General features: G+C 40.0%; 1 protein-coding gene across 3 annotated transcripts in view; it reads left to right on the forward strand.

Moving 5' to 3' along the window:
* XNP (ATRX chromatin remodeler XNP) overlaps positions 1-24845 on the forward strand; it is a 664672-nt gene that overhangs the window by 4969 nt on the left and 634858 nt on the right. For all 3 annotated transcript variants that reach the window (XM_090383634.1, XM_090383636.1, XM_090383635.1), the window contains exon 2: positions 23579-23613. In XM_090383634.1, coding sequence (XP_090239760.1) covers positions 23579-23613 — 35 coding nt within the window. The remainder of the gene's footprint in view (positions 1-23578; positions 23614-24845) is intronic.

The raw sequence follows: 24845 nt of genomic DNA on the forward strand, positions 1-24845 counted from the left end.
CTATCGTCAAGAGATTTACAAGAGTAAGAAAGCATCGTGGGAGAATCTCGTTAATACTCAGGGAAAAGACCCCTGGGGCTTGATATACAAGTTAATTAACAACAAGCTTTCTCCCGGTGAACTTTTACTTCCATTAAACTGGATAATGGGTTGGAAACACTTCCTGGTCTTCTTCTCTAAATAAAATCCTGGATGTTATCATTCATCAGGATGATGGTTCCATCGAATGTGAAGATCAAGCTGCTATTGTTAACAGTAATTTTCTTATGCTGGCTCCCCCATTGAGCTGCCTTTCTCTAGAGAAGAGGTTGCTTTAGCCATCTCCTCAATGAAATCTGGGAAATGCCCAGATATCGATGGGCTGGAGGTTGATATCTTAAAGCGTGCCTAGTGAATCGTTCCTGATGCCATACTTCTTTTCAACTCATGTCTTAACACCAGTGTTTTTCCAAAAACTTGGTAGCATGCTCTACTGAAAATCCTGATAAAAAGTCATAACAAACCCACTAATGATCCTCTACAAGCCTATTGTTGCTGCCTGTTATGGGAAAGGCCTTTGAGAAATTGGTTGCTACTAGGTTGTTTACAGCATATTCTGCCAGTGAGCTATCATCTTCTCAATTTTGATTCGTTAAAGGCCATGGAACGGAAGATGCTGTCCACCAACTGCTTAGTTACTGTAACCAGAGTTCTGGTAGGGTCTCTTCGTGGACTTTAAAAGGGCCTTTTGGTGGCAAAGTGCCCTGGCGAGGTTATTTCTCTGACCATTCCATCATGGTTAGATGTGGTGTACATGAAATCTCAAGATCTGTTACAAGAGGTTGCCCGCAAGGGTCTATCTTAGGACCCATTTGTTGGAACATTGTGTTTGATACTTGGCTTGGTAGGAACTTTCCAAACATTGACATGATTGCTTATGCCGATGACCTTGCTGTCTTGGTCAATGGCAACTCTAGAAAGATGTTAGAGGACTGCTAATATGGTACTTTGTGATCTATTTAAATGAACTGAAACTGACAAACTGCAAGTCTCAGTTAATAAAACTTATTAGATGTTATTGAAAGGAAAGCTTGGCCCAGGACGTCCACCCATTATCAAGTACCATCAGTTCTCCATTCAGTACTCATCAACTATCTTGGCATCCTTTTGGATGATCACCTAAGTTTTATCCCACATGTAAAGTTTGTAAAGGTTAAAAGCAAAATCTTATTAGCCAGACTCAAACAAATAACTAAAGAAGAATGGGGCTTAAAAGCTCACATGTTGAGATTATATTATAGTTGTATTTTCTTAGCTGTTGTAACATATGGTGCTGGAGCTTGGGGCTTCCGAGCCGACAAAATAGCTAAAATTAAACTGCTTCAGGCACAGAGAGCTGCACTATTACTCATGTCTAGGGCATGCCAAACAACATCCATGGCTGCTCTTCAAGTGCTCTTTGGTAAGCTCCCACTCCATTATGAAGTCCAGTACAGATTTTTTAAATATCAATCGAAGAAAAATATACCTGCTTTAATTGGAGAATTTCATCTTGATCCAAGCTCTAACCTACTGCAGGAAAAGAAAAGAATCCGTACCTTTCTATTCTCTAATTGGCAACAGGACTGGAGCTCGTTCAACGTTGGATCTGTTACCAGAGAATATTTCCCAACAGTCAAAGAATTTATGAAAAAGGATTCCCTCTGTTTGCCACCTAGTCTTTATGGCATGTTCTTGCTTACAGGTTATGGTAGCTTGAACTCCAAACTTTTCAAGCTTGGCATATCAACAACTTATTTGTAACACTTTGGGAATGAGTAAACAGCAGACCATGTCCTCTATGATTGTCCCATGTATTCTGATCTTAGATTGGATCTGGAGGTTAACATTGAAAATTTTTCTTATCGGAGCAAATCGGCCTTAGTTCACTCACAGAACAACTTTGTTATCTTCAATGCTTTTGCAGGCAGATCTTTCAAAAGAAGATATTCATTGGCCCCTGAACAGTAATGCATTAGTTATTTGCTTGATTGATCTTTTTGGCTGTCATAGTGAACCCACAACTCTGATTTGTATAATTGTAAAAATTATTTTCTTTATACCTCATGAACTTTTAAATTTTAGAAGACATGAGGTATGTTGCTCTCTCTCTCTCTCTCTCTGTGAACTTTCACTGTGGAAATCATTGAGTAAACTTTGATTTTCAACTGTACATATTGTTCTGGGTTTACCTTTTGTTTGTTGTTGTTTGGTTTTTAGTAGCATTAGCAACTAAGGCCATAATTGCTCCGGGGATATGCAGTGGTCATTCCCTGACCTTTCCGCATCCTCCGTATTTGGTGGTCACGGGCTCAAACCCCGGTTTAATCAAGAAGCATGTGCTACGCACTGCTGCTCCTGCCCACCTGGCTACGCAGGTGCCTTACCTTTTGGTATACATATTGTGTGTGATAATTATTGTTTTTAAATTTGTTTTATTGCTTTGCTACTTTTAAAAGGCGCCTCTGTAGACAGGTGGGAAGGAGCATCAGTGCATAGCACACGCTTCTTGATTAGACCGGGGTTCGAACCCGTGAGCCACCAAATACGGAGGATGCAGAAAGGTCAGGGAATGACCACCACATATCCCGGAGCAATATGGCCTTAGTTGCTAATGCTCCTAAAAACGAAAATAAACAAACAAACAAAGCTACTTTTAATAGCATCTTTTCTTTTATCAGAAAAAGCCTGATTTAAATTAAACTGTATATAATATATATAGTTTAAATTAAAAAGATTTAAAATTTACATCATAAAAAATAAAGGGAAGCATCGTATTGGACAAGCAAGTAGTACGTGTTAAGTTTTTTTTTTTTTTTTTTCCGTGGTTAACCGCGGGTAACTGAATCAGTGGATACGGGGCCACGACTGTATTTTATATCTACATTCACATATGTGGAATTTCATGGGGAAATAGAGGCCAGAAGTTTGTCAAACTCTAACAGGGAGCTAAATGATTTTGTAATAACTGAGAGTAAAGTGGTGGAGAAATTTTTAAAGTTAAACATAAGAAAGGCACCTGGGGTGTATCCAGTTATATTAAAGGAGGCAGCAAAGGAAGTAAGAAAACCCTTAGCCATAATTGTGAGAGCATCCTTGGATTGGGGGAGGTCCCTATGGACTGAGAAGGGCAAATGTTTCCCCAATTCAGAAACGAGGATCAAAGGGTGACACGAGTAATTACAGACCTTTTTAAAGTTTTGTTCTGGGGGAAAGTAATGGAGTCACTGGTTAAAGAAGCAATGCAGAATGATCTAGACAAGATTGCAGTTATAGTTCAGACACAGAATGGGATTTTTAAGGGGAAATCTTGCCTGACTAATTTGATTGTATACCCGATGTGGTCACAACAGAACTGGATGCAAAAATAATTTTGATATCATATACTTAGATTTCAGGAAAGCTTTTGATACTGTTGCACATAGAAGACTACTGTAAAAATTGGAGCAGTATGGCAATAAGGGCTAGTTGCTACAATGGATAAAAGGGTGGTTGAGTGGGAGAAGACAGTGTGGTAATCAGTGGACACTTCTTTGTGGACTAATGTATTAGTGGAGTCCTCGGGGTTCAGTGTCGGGCCCATTGTTGTTTTGTATATTTATCAGATGTAGGTATAACTGGCATAATGTCCAAATTTGCAGATGATACAAAGGTGGACATGGTTGTTAATGACATTAACAATGGTACGTTGCTGCTACAGTATCTGGGAAAGTTGGGTTGAGAGGTGGCAACTGCAGTTTAACATTGACAAATGTAAAGTACTGCATATGGATATCAGTAACGCCAGAGTAACGTTCCAACTATAGATTACTACACTCAGGGTAGTGGAGAATGAAATAGATCTGGGGGTAATTGTGCATTTAGATGTGAATTTTCAGAGCAGTGCAGACAGGCTGCCACAGCAGGTCTTGGGGTCTTGTCAGTGAAATACTGGAACTTTGCTAGTGGAGTTAAGGAGCTGATTATCCCTTCGCATAAGCCAATGGTCAGGTCACACTTACAAATATCTTGGAGTCCTCCTGGATGAGCAGCTATCTTTCAGAGAACACTCCAACTACATCAAGGAGAAGATCAAAACATATGCTGGGAAACTCCTGAGGGTCACCTTGGAGAACTGTGGTCTGAAGGGGCGAACCTTAACGCTCTACTACGAATGCATCTTTCTCCCAATAGCCACCTATTGGGCTGGTGCCTGGGGCCATAGAGTCGACTACACCATAGTAAAATGACAGCTAAACCAAGTGCATTGCACCATCCTCCTGATGACCTCTTAGGCCTGCAGAACAGTTTCTACTCCTATGCTGTAGGTCCTATCCTGCAAGTTATCTCTTCATCTTAAGGTGGCATACCATTATCTAATAATAATAAAAATTTTAATTCATAGAAATGTACAAGGACACGATTCCCGCTACAGGCAACCAGAGGAAATATACCATAAGTGACGGAACCTCCTTTGGAGCAGCAACAACATAGTATTCACCTGAACAACAGCATTCAAGAAGAGAAGAAAAGAATTAGATGTGAACTGATCTCCATCTGCAGAATTCTTGGACTACCAACCCACTTGAAAGAACCACCCATAATTACAATGCCAACAGTACAGGAGCACCCCAAATAGCTCAACCAATGGTTCTTACCAAGCATACACATGACTTTCTGCTAACTGGACACGGAAGCCTCAACACAAAACTTCATGCATTGAAACTGGCACAAACCCCTGCCTGCACTTGTGGAATGGTAGAGACGGCTCACCACATTACCTTCGCCTGTCCAATTTGCCAAGACCTGTGAACGCCTCTTCAAACTGTCACAGAGTCATATGCACCGGAACAGACACCTGTGCTCATACAAACAAAGGAAAAATTTGAACGTGCATTCAAGTGGTAACGACATCTGATGGCTCACCTGAACCATCAGGTGAGCCATCCTACCCGGACATGACAAGCCTGCAGGTTCCACCCATATCCTAGCAGAATTCCTGACAAGAGGAACCCACTGACAATGACTACTGAACTTAGAAGATCATGACGGCTAACCCCATAATGGGGTGGGATTACATAATCTGACTGTCTTGCTGAATGGGAAACAGGCATCGGCCTAGTAGGCACCCTACCAGAGAACCACTTCGTAACCCTTAGAGGGTAGGATATCAACCTCTCTGGGGACCCACCACTAGGTGGACTTGCTGACCCCTTTCCTTGGTGGAACTGACTCACTGTCCATCACTACAATCTGTAACCTGTTACTACTCTCATCACGTAGTTTTCTAGGGAAGACCTTCCATTACCCCCAAAACCCACCAAAACTTTTCCCACTATCAGAAACTCCTTTCACTTATTACTTAGACTACTCCCCCTGGGATCCCAGTAAATAGTCAAAACATATGCTGGGAAACTCCTTATGCTGGGAAGCACTATCAGAAACTCCTTTCACTTATTACTTAGACTACTCCCCCAGCAACCCTGGGATCCCAGTAAAGAGTCATTAGTAGAACTAGATATGACTCCATGCATCTATGGATGGGATTCAGGGGGTGCTAGACCTGGTTTCAGGTGCACCCTGGCTGCTATATGCCTGTTGGGTCCAGCCAACAGCAATACAAGTAATTCTTGTTCTGGTGTTGGCCGGAAGTAAAGGCTTGGGCTATGTCCAGTACAGAGGACTCAGCGACGAATAGGTGGAACCCTGGAGCCTGCAACAAAGACACTAGACATCTGATCTGCGTGTATGCCATATCCAAAAATTTCATTAATTCATGCATGCTCCCCTCCCCCTTCTTCATTTATTGAATGCATTATGCACAGTCAACTTAACAGAACAAGCTTATTTGTGAAAATATAGTTTAACCTCCCAAAAGTTTTTAATTAATTTCACAAATATTAGCATTAGCAGAGGCATAATGCAAGAAAGCAAGCTTATGCAGCATCAGCCAATAAGCTTGCTTTCTTGCATTTCACACATCTATTCACTCCAAATGCTTATTCAGCTTAACCTTAAATTTATTTAAGCTATCAACTTCCACAACAAGAGATGGAAGTCTGTTCCAACTATCAACTACCCGCTGACTAAAGGCAAATTTCTGCACATCTATTCAATAACCGTCTTTTCTCAGTTTAAATCTGCTCCTTCGAGTTCTTAATCTGAGCAAGAAGAAGAATCCCATCAACGTTCAGCTTGCTCAACCTGTCTAGAAATCAGTGTCATTGGAGATAAGCATAGCAGCAGAAGACACCTTTAGAATTATTAGAGGCATATTATGCAAGAAAGCAACATTATACAACATCAACTGAAAAAAAGAAAGAAAAAAAAAACCTTCCCTTTCACAGATCCATTCTTTCCAAATGTTTGTCTAATTCTGCCTTAAATTTATTTAAGCTATCAACTTTCACAACAACAAATGCAGCCAACATTAGTGGTCCGCTGGTGATGGTCTCTTATCCAATAGAGCCCATCTCTCTTTTTACCATTACCATTAATAAAGGCACATGATGCAAGAAAGCAAGCTTATGTAGCATCAGCCAAAAATAAAACCCTTCTCATTTCACCCATCTGCTTGCCCCAAATGTTTGTCTAGTTCTGCCTTGAATCTATTTAAGCTATCAACTTCTACAATGAAAGATGGAAGTTTGCTCCAGCAATCAACCACCTGCTGGCTAATGGCAAACTTCCGCACAACTATTCTAAAGCTGTCTTTTCTCAATTTCAGTTTATGCCCTCTCAGGTTTGTAATCTGAGCAAGAGGAAGAATCTCATCAGCATTGAACCTGCTCACTCCATTCAAGGTCTTATACACCTCAATCAGATCGCATCACAGGTGCATAGTCTCCGGAAGCTACAATTTGCAGGACTTAAGCCTTTCTTCCTAAGAACACCCCTTTGTTCCCCCTCACCAGTCTTGTTGCCCTTCTCTGTACTCGTTCTAGCAACTCTACATCCTTTCTAAAATGATGCTTCCAGACCTGTATGCAGTACTCAAGGTGTGGCCTGACCATTGCCTTATACAAGGGGATAATTGCCTCACCCCTGCTCGCAAAATTCCTGTATATCATTGACAAGACCCCATGACCTTTATTGGCAGCCTGTCTGCAGTGCCCTTTCATTCTCCACTACCCTGAGTGTAACACCACCCAGTTGGTATATTTTTTTCTGGGGTTACTGCTACTCATATGCAGTACTTTGAATTTGTCAATGTTAAACTTCAGTTGTCACTTCTCAGCCCATCTGCCCAACTTTTCCAGTTCCTGTTGCAGCAGCATATTGTCATTACTGTTATTAACAACCCTGCCAATCTTTGTATCATCTGCAGCAGCATATTGTCATTACTGTTATTAACAACCCTGCCAATCTTTGTATCATCTGCAAACTTTGACATTGAGCTTTATATACCTTCTTCATTATCATTGATAAATATACAAAACAAGAATGGGCCCAACACCGAACCCTGATGGACACTACTAATAACATTAGTCCATGTAGAGCAGTATCCATTGATTACCACTCTGTCTTCTCTTGCTCAACTGTATTTTTATCCCTTGTAGCAACTTGCCTGTAATACCATACTGCTGCAATTTGTACAGTAGTACAGTTCAACAGCATCAAAAGCATTCCTGAAATCCAAGTATACGATATTAAAATTATTTTTTGCATCCAGTTCCTTTGCGACTGCATCATAGTATTCAGTCAAATTGGTCAGACAAGACTTCTCCTTAACAAACCCATGCTGTGTCTGAATTATTACTGCTGTCTTTTCTAGATGATCTTGCAATGCTTCTTTAACCAGTGATTCCATTATTTTCTCTGGAACAGAAGTCAATCTAACAGGTCTGTAATTACTCGTGTCACCCTTTGATCCCCCTTTGTGAATTGGAGATATATTTGCACATCTCCAGTCTGTGGGGACTTCAGACTGGAGATTGTACATCTCCAGTCTGAATCCAAGGATGCTCTCATAATTATAGCTATGGGGTTGCTTTCTTCCTTTGCCAGCTCCTTTAATATAACTGGATAAATGCCATCTACCTCAGGTGACTTAAGTTTAACTTTGACAGTTTCTCCTCCGCTTTGCTCTCAGTTATTACAAAGACATTTAACTCCCTGTTAGGGGGTTATAGGCTTCTGTGTTTCCTGACAATTTAAAGGCACAAAAGGTGATATAGTTGTACACATTGGCACTAATGATATTAAGAGTAGGAGACCGGCGGAATTACTTAAGTACAGGTCACTGTGGGAAAAAAAGCCGTGAATTAGGGTTGAATTTGAAAGTGTCTGCAATTCTGCCCAGACACGATAAGAGGGAATATATGATGAGAACCCTATCGATCAATTCGGCCCTGGAAAGATTGTGCAAAGCTCAAGGGGTAGAATTTTTTTTCAGCCTGGTCTGTACTTGTTAACAGGAGAGACTGCTTCTACAGGAATGGGATACACTTAAATAGAAAGGGTGAAGAATGATTGCTGATGCTATCAAGGCAGTGTTAGGTGGGTCGGAAAACTCTAGATTGGGGGGATACAAGGAATAATAAATTAACAGTAGCCATTGGCAGAGGTGAAAGTGATTCTTGCATTGCTTCTATTGGAATGAGCAGAAGCCTGGAAAATAAGATGCAGGATATTTCAGAGACTGCTGGGAATCATTGGGGTACAAGTAAACACACGGGTTGTGTTAGGGTAGCTAAGAAAAAGAACAGGTGCATGTATACTTAAGTGTACACCAATGCTAGGAGTTTAGTAAATAAATTTGTGAATTTCAGGTATTCCTCAAAACATCAAAGGCAGATATTGTTCGGATTTCAGAGACGTGGTGTCACACAGATATAAGGAATGCAAAACTGGAATTTGGGGAGAACAATGTCTACAGAGAATTTTTTACTTTATGTCTACAGAAAGGATAGACAGGATAGGAAGGGAGGAGGGGTTATGCTATTAGTTAAGAAATACATAAAATCCAAGGAAGTGAAGACAGTCGACATCGCTGGACAGTGCAGTGTCGAGTCAGTTTGGTGTGACATAAGCATTGGGAGATCAAAATTGAGAGTAGGAGTGTGCTATAGGCCTAATGACTCTGATGAATATAATAAGAAACTGTACAAGGAAATAGAGTGGACTTGTAAATCAGAGAGTCTTATAATGGGGGATTTTAATTTCCCAGATAGTGACTGGAATTTGGGGGCTGGTCACTCACACACTAGCAAGGCTTTTGTGGATTTATTGGATGATTGTTTTCTACATCAGCATGTTCGGGAGGCAACTAGAGGGAGTAATACTCTTGATTTGATTATCAGTAGTGATTCTTCATGCATTAAGAATCTGCAGATAAATGAACCACTAGGTGGCAGTGATCACAGTGTGCTGAAGTGGGATTTACTCAAAGAGGTAACTACCATTAGGGATAAAGGGAAGGGTTATTGCTTTCGTAAAGGCGACTACGATGGACTGAGACAGTATTTAAATTCTATGCAGTGGGACCAGCTGATGATGTTACCAACAGCAAATTCAAAATGGGAAGCATTCAAAGAACTTATCTATGAAGCTACTAGGCTTTATATACCAACTAAGAAATATTGTTCAAGGTTTAGGCCTAAATGGATGTCATTTGAACTAATGAGACATATTGCAGAGAAGAAAAATGCATGGGATATATACAAATTAACACGTGACACAAAAGCCTATGATAGATACAAGTTGATCTGTAACCATACAAAGGAGGTTAGGCAGGTGAAGGCAGATTACGAGAAATCTTTGGCAAGGGATGCAAAGAAAAACAGCAAAGAGTTCTTTACTTACGTAAACTCTAGAAGGAAGGGGATGAATCAGATTGGTCCACTTGATATCGATGGGTCAACTGTTGATGATCCTGCTCAGGTAGCTAACAAACTAAATGAATATTTTGCAACGACATTCAAACATGAGGAGTTATTCAACGCGGGAAATGCCAGAGGTATATTCAACTCTGGCAGTAAGCTAGAGAATCTTGTAATAACTGAGAGTAAAGTGGAGGGCAAATTGTTGAAGATAACACAAGAAAGGCACTTGGGGTGTATGGGATCTATCCAGTTATATTAAAGGAGGCAGCAAAGGAAGTAAGCAAACCCTTAGCCATAATTATGAGAGCTTCCTTGGACTCAGGGGAGGTACCCATGGACTGGGATTTGCAAATGTGACCCCAATTCACAAGGGAGGATCAAAGGCTGACACAAGTAATTATAGACTTGTGAGTTTAACTTCTGTTCCCGGAAAATTAATGGAGGCACTGGTTAAAGAAGCACTGCAGGATCATCTAGACAAGACTTCAGTTATAGCTCGGACACAGCATGGTTTTGTTAAGGGGAAGTCTTGCGTGACCAATTTGATTGGATACTATGATGCAGTCACAAAAGAACTGGATGCAGGGAATAACTTTGATATTATATACTTGGATCTTAGAAAGGCTTTTGGTACTGTTGAACATGGAAGTCTGCTGCACACATTGGAGCAGTGTGGCATTGGAGGCAAATTGTTGCTATGGATAAAGGGGTGGTTGAGGGGGAGAAGACAGAGGGTGGTAATCAATCGACACTGCTCATCGTGAACTAATGTTATTAGTGGAGTCCCTCAGGGTTCAGTATTGGGTCCATTATTGTTTTCTCTCTTTATAAATGATATCGATGATGGTATATCAAGCTTAATGTCCAAGTTTGCAGGCGATACGAAGGTTGCCAGTGTTGTCATAGACACTACTGACACTATGCTGCTGCAACAGGATCTGGAAAGGTTGAGCAGATGGGCTGAGAGGTGGCAAATGAAGTTTAACATTGACAAATGTAAAGTACTACATATGGGAAACAGCAACCGCAGAGCAACGTATCAGCTCTGTGGTACTACACTGAAAGTGGTAGAGAACGAAAGGAACCTGGGGGTAGTTGTGCAGGCAGATATGAAGTTCTCTGAGTAGTGCAGATGGGTTGCAAGAGTAGCTCATGGTTCATTGTCAATGATATATAGGAATTTTTCTACCATGGATAAGGAGGTGATTATTCCCTTGTATAAGGCAATGGTCAGGCCACACCTAGCGTACTGTATACAGGTCTGGAGGCCTCATTTCAAGAAGGATGTAGAGCTGCTGGAACGAGTACAGAGAGTGGCAACACGATTAGTGAATGGAACAAAGGGGTGCTCTTACGAAGAAAGGCTTAAGTTTTGCAAATTACAGTGTCTGAAGACTAGGCACCAGCGAGGTGATCTTATAGAGGTGTATAAAGCCTTGAATGATTTGAGCATTCTCAATGCTGATGGGATTCTTCCTCTTGCTCTGAATAATCACCTGAGAGGGCATAAATTCAAAGTGAGGAAAGACAGATGTAGGATAGACGTGCGGAAATTTGCCTTTAGTCAGCAGGTGGTTGGTTGGTGGAACAGACTTCCATCCCTTGTCGTGGAAGTCCCTTGTCTGCAGTCCTTATATCTATGTGACACCACGTCTCTGATATCCCAACAATTTCCGCCTTTGAGCAATACCTCAAATTCATCTAATTTATTTACCAAACTCCTAGCATTGGTGTACATGCAAGTATACATGCACCTGTTTTTTTTTCTTAGCTACCCTAACACAACCCATGTGTTTACTTTTACCGCAATGACTCCTAGCAGTCTCTGAAATATCTTGCATCTTGTTTTCCAGACTGCTGCTCATTCCAATAGAAGCAGTGCAAGAATCACTTTCACCTCTGCCAATGGCTACTGTTAATTTATTAGTCGTTGTATCCCCCCAATCTAGCAATTTTCCGACCCAACTAACACTGCCTCGATAGCATCAGCAAATATTCTTGCACCCTTTCTATTTAAGTGTATCCCATCCCTGTAGAAGCAGTCTCTTCTGTTAACAAGTTCAGTCCAGGCTGAAAAAAATTCTACCCCTTGAGCCTTGCACAATCTTTCCAGGGCCGAATTGATCGACAAGGCTCTCATCATATACTCCCTCCTATCGTGTCTGGGCAGAATTGGAGACACTTTCAAATTCAACCATAATTCACGGGTTTTTTCCAACAGTGACCTGTACTTGTTAAGTAATTCTGCCGGTCTCCTACTCTTAATATCATTAGTGCCAACGTGTACAACCATATCACCTTTTGTGCCCTTAAAAGATGATATGTGCTCTACAATGTCATCAACCTTTGCCCCTGGCAGACATACCCTGGTTCTGTTCCATCTATCCTTTTTACAATGCACGTTCCCCGTTTCCCTGACAATAGAGTCACCAACAACTTCTAGTTCCTGTGGTACCAGCGCATTGTGCTTTGGGGGTTGCCGCTGTGTTGCGTGATGACCAAGTGCAAGCTCTGGCGTTGGTGTGGGTAGCTGAGAGCTTGAAGGGCCCCTCACTTTAAATCCTTCGAGGGCATCTACCCTGTCCTTCAAGCTCTCATATAGGCCCATAACTACACTGAGTTGTCGCCTGATATCGTTACACTCCTTCCATCGCGCACACACAAAGACATCCCCCAATGGCAGTATCATGTCCTGTACCCGATTGTTCCACAAACATCATGCAAGCAGTGCATTTTAAAAGGCTGCGATTCAGAGGGCAACTATCCCCCCTCAATTCTCCTCTGAGTCACAGCATTCCCATTAGCTTGAGCCTTTTGCTTTGCTGCTCTGGTCTGAGTTGCGATTTTGATTTAATTTCAATAAAATTTAAATTTCAGTACAAAATTATAACCCTAAACATATGTCATGCCAAACTGACTCAACATTGCACTGTCCATCTATGTCAGCTGGATGCATTTCCTTAGATTTAATGTGTTTCTTAACTATCAGGATAACTCCTCCTCCCTTTCCATCCTCACAGCACATTACATCCCACCTACAAGATGAGATGTAATGTGCTGTCATCAGCATAACTATGGATACAGTTTCCGGTCAATGGATGAAGGTAATTAATGTACAAGATTAAATGAGTGGGAGACAGAACTTGGTTTATTATTTTACATTTCAGACAAACTGGGATATTGCTCCTCAGTATGTGACCATATTTCCTGAATGCTGTCCATCCAAAATTTATTCTTCTCTTGACTTCCAGCCATTTATCATTATTACAGCTGATGACTTGTCCCGGATAAGTATATGGTGTCTGCAGTTCTGCCCAGATACGATTGGAAGGAGTATATGATTATTAGAGCCTTGCCGATTAATTCGGCCTTGGGAAGATTGTGCAAGGCTCAAGGTGTAGAATTTTTTTCAGCCTGGTCTGTACTTGTTAATAGGAGAGACTGCTTCTACAGGGATGGAATACACTTAAATAGAAAGGTTGCAAGAATATTCGCAAATGCTATCGAGGCAGTGTTAGGTGGGTCGGAAAACTGCTAGTTTGGGGGGGGGATACGAGCACTAATAGATTAACAGTAGCCACTGGCAGAGGTGGAAGTGATTCTTGACTGCTTCTGTTGGAACGAGCAGCAGCCTGGAAAACAAGATGCAGGGTATCTCAGAGGCTGCTGGGAGTCATTGGGGTACAAGTAAACACATGGATTGTGTTAGGGTCCCTAAGAATAGGAACAGGTGCATGTATACTTGCATATACACCAGTGCTAGCAGTTTGGTAAATAAATTTGATGAATTTGAGGTAATGCTCAAAACATCAAAGGCAGATATTGTTCAGATATCAGAGACGTGGTGTCACACAGATATAAGGAATGCAGAAGTCGAATTTGGGGAGTACAATGTGTACAGGAAGGATAGACAGGATAGGAAGGGAGGAGGGGTTATGCTATTAGTTAAGAAACACATAAAATCCAAGGAAGTGAAGCCAGTCAACATCGCTGGACAGTGCAGTGTATAGTCACTTTGGTGCGATATAACCATTGGGAGATCAAAATTGAGAGTAGGAGTGTGTTATAGGCTTAATGACTCTGATGAGTATAATAAGAAACTGTACAGGGAAATAGTGGACCAGTAAATCAGAGAGTCTTATAATGGGGGATTTTAATTCCCTAGATATTGACTGTAATTTGTGGGTTGGTCACTCACACACTAGCAAAGCTTTTGTGGATTTATTCGATGATTGTTTTCTACATCAGCATGTTCAGGAGGCAACAAGAGGGAGTAATACTCTTGATCTGATTATCAGTAGTAATTCTTCATGCATTAAGAATCTGCAGATAAAGGAACCACTAGGTCACAGTGATCACAATGTGCTGAAATGGGAATTACTCAAAGAGGTAGCTATCATCAGGGATAAAGGGAAGCGTTTTTGCTTTCATAAAGCTGACTACGGTGGTCTGAGACAGTATTTTAATTCTGTACGGTGGAACCAGCTGATGATGTTACCAACACCAAATTCAAAATGGGAAGCATTCAAAGGATTTATCTTGGAAGATACTAGGCTTTACATACCAACTAAGAAATATTGTTCAAGGTTTGGGCCTAAATGGATGTCAGATTAACTAATGAGACATATGAAAGAGAAGAAAAATGCATGGGATACATATAAATTAATGGGTGACATGGAAGCCTATGATAGATATAAGCTGGTCTGTAACCAAGTCACAAAGAAGATTAGGCAGGCAAAGGCAGATTACGAGAAATCTTTGCCAAAGGGTGCAAAGAAAAACAAAAAAGAGTTATTTACCTATGTAAACTCTAGAAGGAAAGGGATGAATCAGATTGGTCCACTGGATATTAATGGTTCAACTGTTGATGATCCTACTCAGGTGGCTAGCAAACTAAATGAGTATTTTGCATCTACATGCACACATGAGGAGTTATTCAGTGAGGGGATTGTCAGAGGTGATTTAAACTCTGGCAGTGAGCTAGATGATTTTGTAATAACTGAGAGGAAAGTAGAAGAGAAATTTTGGAAGATAAACATAAAAAAGGCACCCGAGGTGGATTGGAATCTATCCAGTTATTTAAAGGAGGCAGCAAAGGAAGTAAGGAAAACCCTTAACCATAATTATGAGAGCTTCTTTGGACACGGGGGAGATACCCATGGACTGGAAATGTGCAAATGTGACCCCAATTCACAAAGGAGGACAAAGGGCGGCACAATAATTATAGACCTGTTAGCTTAACTTCTGTTCCAGGAAAATTAATGGAGGCACTGGTTAAAGAAGCACTGGAGGATCATTTAGACAAGACTTCAGTTATAGCTTGGACACAGCATGGTTTTGTTAAGGGAAAGTCTTGCCTGACCAAATTGATTGGATATTATGATGTGGTCACAAAGGAACTGGATTCAGAAAATAACTTTGATATCATGTATTTGGATCTTAGAAATGCTTTTGATACTGTTGTACATGGAAAACTGCTGAACAAATTGGAGCAGTGTGGCATTTGAGGCAGATTGCTGCTATGGATAAAGGGATGGTTGAGTATTAGAAGACAGAGAGTGGTAATCAATGGACACTTCTCATCGTGTGCTAATGTTATTAGTGGAGTCCATCATGGTTCAGTTTTGGGTCCATTGTTGTTTTCTGTATTTATAAATGATATTGATGATGGTGTATCAAGCTTAATGTCCAAGTTTGCAGACGACACGAATGTTGGCAGGGTTGTCAAGGATATTAATGACAGTATGCTGCTGCAACAGGATCTAGAAAAGTTGAGCAAATGGGCTGAGAGGTAGCAAAAGAAGTTTAACATTGACAAATGTAAAGTACTACCCATGGAAAGCAATAACCCCAGAGTAATGTATCAAATCTGTGGTACTACACTGACAGTGGTAGAGAACGAAAAGGACCTGGGAGTAATTGTGCAGGCAGATATGAAGTTTTCTGAGCAGTACAGATGGTCTGTAAGAGTAGCTCATGGTGTCTTGTCAGTGATATACAGGGATTTTTCTAGCAGGGCTAAGGTGGTGATTATCCCCTTGTATAAGGCAATGGTCAGGCCACACCTTGACTACTGTATACAGGTCTGGAGGCCTCATTTTAAGAAGGATGTAGAGCTGTTGGAAAGGATGTATAAAGCCTTGAATGGTATGAGCATGCTCAATGCTTTGATTCTTCCTCTTGCTCAGAATAATGACCTGAGAGGGCATAAATTCAAATTGAGGAAAGACAGATGTAGGATAGATATGCGGAAGTTTGCCTTTAGCGAGCGAGTAGTTTATTGGTGGGTGGAACAGACTTCCATCCTTTGTTGTGGAAGTTGATAGCCTAAATAAATATAAGGCTGAGCATGACAGGTATTTGAATGAACGGAGTGGTGAAATGGGAGGGTTTTTTTTTTTATTTTGGCTGATACTGCATAAGCTTGCTTTCTTGCATCATATGCCTCTGCTAATTCTAATGACTCCCCTTTTCAATTACTGCTCCTTCAATCATTATATCCCTTTCTATGACATACTTGTTCATCATTACTTTTGTTTTAGCCGTATTCATCTTTAGTCCAAAATCCTGACTAACTCTGCATAACTGATTAAGATTTTCCTCCTCTACAGCTTAATGTCATCCGCAAATCGTAAATGGTTTAGGTACTCTCCATTCACATTGACTCCTTTCTGCAACCAGTCTAATCTTCTGAAAGCTTCCTCAAGGCAGCAGTAAACAGCTTTGGAGATATTGTCTCCTTGTTGAATTCCTTTCTCAATTTTAAATTTACTACTGTCTTTGTCTAGTCTAATAAAGGAGATAGCATTCTCATATATTTTCTTCAAAATCATCATAAAAATGGGTGTCTGTGCCTTGTCTTTCCAGTGCCCGAAACATTGCCCTATGCTGTATGGAGTCAAATGCCTTTTCACAATCTATAAATGCCAGGCATAATGGTGTTTTATATTCATTTGCTTTCTCCATTAGCTGTGATATTACATTAAAGTGATCCCTATTTGAGAATCCTGTCCTGAAACCTGCTTGCTCTTTCTGTTGATTCTCATCAAGTATTCTTTCTAATGTGTTAGTAATGACCTTTGTGAACAATTTGTGGACGTGGGATAACAAGCTAATTGGTCTATAATTTCCAATTTCTGATTTATCTCATTTCTTATGCAGCAAAACTATGATTGCATTATTCCACTGCTTATGGCATCACACCTTTTCTGATGCATTTAGTGAAGAGTCTTGCCAGTTTTTGTGCCATGTCTCTTTCTCCCAATTTTAACAACTCTACAGTAACTTCAGCTTCCCCTGGGGCTTTCTGATTCTTCAACACATATTCTACCTCATCAAGAAGGATATCGGGTATGTCATATGTGTTACTAATTTGCGATCCATCTTCCCCACTGCTGGCATCATTCCATCGCTCCTTGTATAACTCTTTATAGTAGTTTTCTGCCATTTGAATTATGGCTTCTCTGCTATTTATAAGTACGCCATCGCCATTCTTCAGTTTCAGTATCATTTGTCTTTCTGTATAAGATTTCCACTTATAAGCTTATAAGTGATTAATTTGTTCTTCTTGTTTCAGCCAAACTGATGATATTCCAATTCACATTTTCTAATTCCTATTCCAGCTCTAATATCCTGTCTTCACTGATGAGCGATCTTACGCTGTAACAGGCCAAGTTCAATTTCCGTGCATGGCAGCCTGGTCGTACCCAGAGATTCTTAGCACCCTCTGCTTCCACTCTGATCCTCTCACTGCTGTAAGAGGGGGATTGAAAAACCGCTGGGGACTGAGGGCCATTTGTTTCGTTGTGCTGTCATGTGCTGGAGGGTTTGGTCTTTTCCTCTTCATGCTGACCAGGCATCTTGTAGAGAACCACTCTGCACGTTTGTTGCCACCTAGGCGACGTAACAGGGCTTACCATCGAGGTGTGCGTGAGTGGATTTTAGGGAGGCAGGCTAACCGGACTTCTAAATCTTCTGAGATAGAAAGATATTGGATCCATCAGTGTTTTAAACTGAGTGTCTGATAACATACAGAATATCTGTTCCCCTCTAAGCCCATCGACGTTCCTTTGCTATTCTATTTTAGAATAGTAAAGCTTAATTGATGGAACTACCTCCTAACCATGTTGGTTAATTTTCACAAATTAACACACACACAGTTAGGAGGTAAGTTATGTGTTAGATTCATTGTGTTCTGGAACTTAAAGCTTATGCTAGTAATCATTCATATTACTATAAAATATAACTACTGAATAAACGACTTCTACTTCTGAGATCTATGGACCCCTTCAAAATTCAAAAAAGTTTATTGGCAGCCTATATATATATATATAGTGTGTGTAATCAAAAAATTAAGAAAATAAAATGAAATTAAAAAATAGATATTGCAAACCTATAATGCTTGAACCACCAGAAGTTGCTAAAATACAAATTAAAATAATTAATTCAATTGCCAGCAGCATGGCAAACCAAATGTGTGAAAATAAACTAAACCATACAACATAAAATACAGCGAAAGGTGGGGTGGGGGGGAAGGGAAGATAATTGAAGGGTATTGCAGAGGGCAACGTTCTTAACATAATTTAGAAATATCCAAAAATAATATCAAATAACAGAATATTTTAGAATGCCAATTAAAAGAAATTTAGTGGTGGCGCTTACTAGGACCTCGGCCGAATTATGTGAAATATCACGTAATTCGGCCCAGGATTGGATACTAGACCAGTGGTTTTCAACCGGGTTGGAGCAACAATATTCTTGGGGTGCTGTGTAATTTCGGTTTAAGTTAATTCTTATTTATTTATTTTTAAAATTTATACATTTATTTCATTATAAAAAGGTGTACGGTATCCATTGTACCGTATCTTTTTAATTTTGTGGTGATCTATAATTGATCTTTATTTAGTACCTATATATAAATAATAAAATATTTATATAGGTATATATAAAATGTCGAAAACCACTGTGTTAGGTATTTCTTTTGGCCTAGGGGTGCCGTGAAAAAATTACTGGAACACTAAGGGTGCCATGAACCAAGAATGTTTGGGAACCTCTATACTACACCAAATAAAATTATAAACAAAATGAAAGACTGACCATTATGCCTCATCTCAACAGAGGTCCAATAATTGTCAGGGAATTACTGCATTTAGCATTAGCATTAGTAGAGGCATTTGATGCAAGAAAGCAAGCTTATGCAGCATCAGCCAAAAAAAAAAAAAAAAACACCACTTCCACTTCACCCCTCTGTTTGTTCGAAATACCTGTCCAGCTGAGCCTTAAACTTATTTAATCTATCAACTTCCATGACAAGGGATGAAAGTCTGTTCCACCAACCAACCACCCACTGGCTAAAGGCAAATTTCCGCACGTCTATCCTACATCTGTCTTTCCTCAATTTGAATTTATGCCCTCTCAGGTGATTATTCTGAGGGAGAGGAAGAATCCCATCAGCATTGAGCATGCTCAAACCATTCAAGACTTTATACACCTCTATCAGATCACCTCGCTGGTGCCTAGTCTCCAGACACTGTAATTTGCAAAACTTAAGCCTTTCTTCGTAAGAGCACCCCTTTGTTCCATTCACTAATCTTGTTGCCCTTCTCTGTACTCGTTCCAGCAGCTCTACATCCTTCTTGAAATGAGACCTCCAGACCTGTATACAGTACTCTAGGTTGTGGCCTGACCATTGCCTTATACAAGGGAATAATCACCTCCTTATCCCTGGCAGAAAAATTCCTATATATCATTGACAATACACCATGAGCTACTCTTGCAGCCCGTCTGCACTGCTCAGAGAACTTCATATCTGCCTGCACAACCACCCCCAGGTCCCTTTCATTCTTTACCACTCTCAGTGTAGTATAACAGAGTTGATATGTTGCTCTGGGGTTGCTGTTTCCCATGTGTAGTACTTTACATTTGTCAAGGTTAAACTTCATTTGCCACCTCTCAGCCCATCTGCTCAACCTTTCCAGATCCTGTTGCAGCAGCATAGTGTCAGTAGTGTCCTTGACAATCCTGCCTACCTTTGTATCGTCTGCAAACTTCGACATTAAGCTTGATATACAATCATCAATATCATTTATAAATACAGAAAACAATAATGGACCCAACACTGAGCCCTGAGGGACTCCACTAATAACATTAGTCTACGACGAGCAGTGTCCATTGATTACCACTCTCTGTCTTCTCCCCTTCAGCCACCCCTATATCCACAGCAGCAATTTGCCTCCAATGTCACACTGCTCCAATTTGTGCAGCAGTCTTCCATGTGCAACAGTATCAAAAGCCTTTCTAAGATCCAAGTATATAATATCAAAGTTATTCCCTGCATCCAGTTCCTTTGTGACTGCATCATAGTATCCAATCAAATTGGTCAGGCAAGACTTCCCCTTAACAAAACCATTCTGTGTCCGAGCTATAACTGAAGTCTTGTCTAAATGATCCTGCAGTGCTTCTTTAACTAGTGCCTCCATTAATTTTCCTGGAACAGAAGTTAAACTCACAGGTCTATAATTACTTGTGTCAGCCTTTGATCCTCCTTTGTGAATTGGGGTCACATTTGTACATCTCCAGTCTGTGGGTACCTCCCCTGAGTCCAAGGAAGCTCTCATAGTTATGGCTAAGGTTTGCTTACTTCCTCTGCTGCCTCCTTTAATATAACTGGATAGATCCCATCCACCCCGGGTGCCTTTCTTGTGTTTATCTTCAACCATTTCTCCTCCACTTTACTCTCAGTTATTACAAGATTTTCTAGCTTACTGCTAGAGTTGAATACACCTCTGGCATTCCCCTCGCTAAATAACTCCTCATGTGTGAATGTCGATGCAAAATATTCATTTAGATTGTTAGCTACCTGAGCAGGATCATCAACAGTTGACCCATCGATATCAAGTGGACCAATCTAATTCATCCCCTTCCTTCTAGAGTTTACGTAAGTAAAGATCTCTTTGCTGTTTTTCTTTGCATCCCTTGCCAAAGATTTCTCGTAATCTGCCTTCGCCTGCCTAACCTCCTTTGTAACTTGGTTACAGATCAACTTGTATCTATCATAGTCTTCTGTGTCATGTGTTAATTTGTATGTATCCCATGCATGTTTCTTCTCTGCCATATGCTTCATTAATTCATCTGACATCCATTTAGGCCTAAACCTTGAACAATATTTCTTAGTTGGTATGTAAAGCCTAGTAGCTTCCAAGATAAGTTCTTTGAATGCTTCCCATTTTGCATTTGCTGTTGGTAACATCATCTGTTGGTCCCACTGTATAGAATTTAAATACTGTCTCAGTCCATCGTAGTTGCCTTTACAAAAGCAATAACCCTTCCCTTTACCCCTACTGGTAGTTACCTCTTTGAGTAAATCCCACTTCAGCACACTGTGATCACTGCCACCTAGTGGTTTATTTATCTGCAGATTCTTAATGCATGAAGAATCACTGATAATCAAATCAAGAGTATTCCTACCTCTGGTTGCCTCCCGAACATGCTGATGTAGAAAACAATCATCCAATAAATCCACAAAAGCCTTGCTAGTGTGTGAGTGACCAGCCCCCAAATTCCAGTCAATATCTGGGAAATTTATATCTCCCATTATTAGACTCACTGATTTACTGGCCCACTCTATTTCCCTGTACAGTTTCTTATTATACTCATCAGAGTCATTAGGCCTATAGCATATTCCTACTCTCAATTTTGATCTCCCAATGTCACACCAAACTGACTCGACACTGCACTGTCCAGCGATGTCGACTGTCTTCACTTCCTTGGATTTTATGTATTTCTTAACTAATAGCATAACCCCTCCTCCCTTCCTATCCAGTCTATCCTTTTTGTAGACGTTGTACTCCCCAAATTCCGGTTCTACATTCCTTATATCTGTGTGGCACCACGTCTGTGATATCCCAACAATATCTGCCTTTGATGTTTTGAGCAATACCTCAAATTCATCAAATTTATTTACTAAACTCCTAGCATTGGTGTACACGCAAGTATACATGCACATATTTCTATTCTTAGCTACCCTAACCCAACCCATGTGTTTACTTGTACCGCAATGACTCCCAGCAGTCTCTGAAATATCCTGCATCTTGTTTTTCAGGCTTCTGCTCATTCCAATAGAAGCAGTGCAAGAATCTCTTTCACCTCTGCCAGTGGCTACTGTTAATCTATTTGTCTTTGTCTCCCCCCCCAAGCTAGCAGTTTTCCGACCCACCTAACACTGCCTCGATAGCATCAGCAAATATTCTTGCACCCTTTCTATTTAAGTGTATCCCATCCCTGTAGAAGCAATATCTCCTGTTAACAAATTCAGTGCAGGCTGAAAAAAATTCTACCCCTTGAGCCTTGCACAATCTTTCCAGGGCCGAATTGATCGACAAGGCTCTCATCATATACTCCCTCCTATCGTGTCTGTGCAGAATTGCAGACACTTGCAAATTGAACCCTATTTCACGGCTGTTTTTTCAACAGTGACCTGTACTTGTTAAGCAATTCTGCCGGTCTCCTACTCTTTATATCATTAGTGCCAACGTGTACAACTATATCACCTTTGTGCCCTTAAAAGATGATATCTGCTCTACAACGTTATCAACCTTTGCCCCTGGCAGACATACCCTGGTCCTGTTCCGCCTATCCTTTTTACAAAGCATGTTCCCCGTTTCCCTGACAATAGAGTCACCAACAACTACTAGTTCCTTTGGGACCAGCGCATTCTGCCTTGGGGGTTGCCGCTGTGTTGCGTGATGACCAAGTGCAAGCTCTGGCGTTGATGTGGGCAGCTGAGAGCTTGATGGGCCCCTCAATTTAGTTCCTTCGAGGGCATCCACCCTGTCCTTCATGCTCTCATATAGGCCCTTAAGAACGCTGAGTTGTTGCTTGATTTCGATACACTCCTTGCATCGCGCACACACAAAGGCATCCCCCATGGCAATGTCATGTCCCGTACCTGAATGCTCCACAAACATCATGCAAGCTGTGCATTTTAAAAGGAAACATTAGATTAGAATTTCGAACATTAGATAAATCAAAGTATTGGTTTATGTATGCTTGGATTTGTGAGTGCTATTTTCTGTTTCTGTTATAATTTTCTCATGCATAAGGGCCACCATTTTTCAAATCCATTACATCCATGGATCAATCAGTGTATTGGTTCCCTTATGCTTGGATTTGTCTAATGTTCGAAATGCAGTGATTCTCTGACCATTATTGGGCATGCAGTCCTCTGTCGAGATATTGCATAATGGTCAGTCTTTCATTTTGTTAATGATTTCATTTGGGCCAGTATTGTAGTTGGCTTTTGTTTCATTTATAAGTGATAATTCACATAATTCGAAAAGGGTGCCATTAAATTATCTTCAATTGGATTCTAAATTATAATCTGTTACATAATGTTGTAACACTTGGCTTGTTCTAAATTGTTCGGCCATATCCTTTCTCCTTCTCCCCCCCCCCCCCCGTGTTATTTTATGATATAGGGTTTATTGTATTTTCACTCATTTGGTTTACCATATTACTGTCATTGAATTAAGTATTTTGTCACACACACCACACACATGTGTGTGTGTGTGTGTATATATATATATATAAACACATATTACTTGATACTCCTAATAATTTCAGGAACTGGTCTATGGACCCCAGTTTGGGAAATGCTCACCTAAGAGATTAAAGTATTACTAGAAACTTACATGAGAATTATACTATAAATGTCAGTGTTGTTGTAGTTTTTTATTTATCATTTGTTTATTTATTTTCAGATGGAAGAAGATAAAGCCTCAGATTCCGACATCAGGTGATAATAGTTTCTTCCTTTCGTCTCTCTCTCTCTTTTTTTTTTTTAGAGTTTTATCTTGAGTTAGGACAGGACATGATAAAACCTCAGTGTCAGTCACCGTGTAGCCTAGTAACTATTTTTTTTTTTTTTTACCATGTCAGTTTGATGGTTGAGAGGCTGAACTCAGACTTTGTTTTACGATTGCAGCGGTCTGTATCTTTCTGAGTAAGCACTGTCTCAACTTTAGAAGGTACAATTCAAAGAACTCTTATTATGGACCTTAAACTATTAACAGCAATCTATTATGGTACAAGTCTTATTGATTAAAGGAATATGATGAGAGTCCAACCAATCCTACATGGCTTTTGTTAGGATAACAAGAAAAATAAAGTTACCTGAAGAGCATTTTGTAATTAATTTTATTGCAACTTTTTTGTTGCTGCATAAGAACATGTTTTTTAACATATCAAAATTTCAAAAGTGATTAAGTAAGTAATTGAACTGAATTGAAGTAATTTAATTTGAATTGAATTTGTCATTTAAAAAATTAGCATATTTGCAGTATGACTCAAACAACAAATGCTGAAACTATTGCCATTCATTTCAAATGCCATTAATAGGTGAAACTAATGCAGCAACTGGCCAAATCGAAAAAAAGTTTATATTCCAGGACAGCTATAGGGAACTATTGTGAAAGAGTTAAATCTATGCAAAGAAGGTGAATAGCAGTTAGAAAAATACCAAGCCATTTAAATAATCCTTCATTTTACTAGAAAATGGTACTAGTTTAAAAAAAATACAGGTTGCTCAGTTTTTTCTTGTTTTGCTAACAGATGTGTTACCAAAACAAGAAAAAGTTCTCTCAAGATACAAAGTTAAAACACCATGAAATAATTCCTGTTTATACTGTTAGTTCTGTTTCTAAACACTGTGTTGAATATGCAACAGTGACTAAATTAAAAAGGGTTGTTATAAGCACTCACAAGAACACAGTACGGTATTCTATCATACGAGGGGTGTTCAATAAATTATCTGCTAAGGTACTTCCCATAGTTATATTTCAGTGATTCATGATTTATCATATTCCTACATATCTCAGCTTGAATCATACTAATTTTGATCGCACTATGTTTTTAGGTTGTGCTGTTGTAAAAGAAAGAAGGAAGCCTAGCTAATGAGCTCTTATACTTGTTTTTCTGGCTGAGATATTTTCCTTCAAAGATAGACTCAAAATTGGAAAGTCAAAATTT

The sequence above is a fragment of the Mastigoproctus giganteus genome, chromosome 10 (assembly GCF_048544385.1).
Source record: "Mastigoproctus giganteus isolate SK-2022 chromosome 10, ASM4854438v1, whole genome shotgun sequence".
Classification (NCBI taxonomy): Eukaryota; Metazoa; Arthropoda; class Arachnida; order Uropygi; family Thelyphonidae; genus Mastigoproctus; species Mastigoproctus giganteus.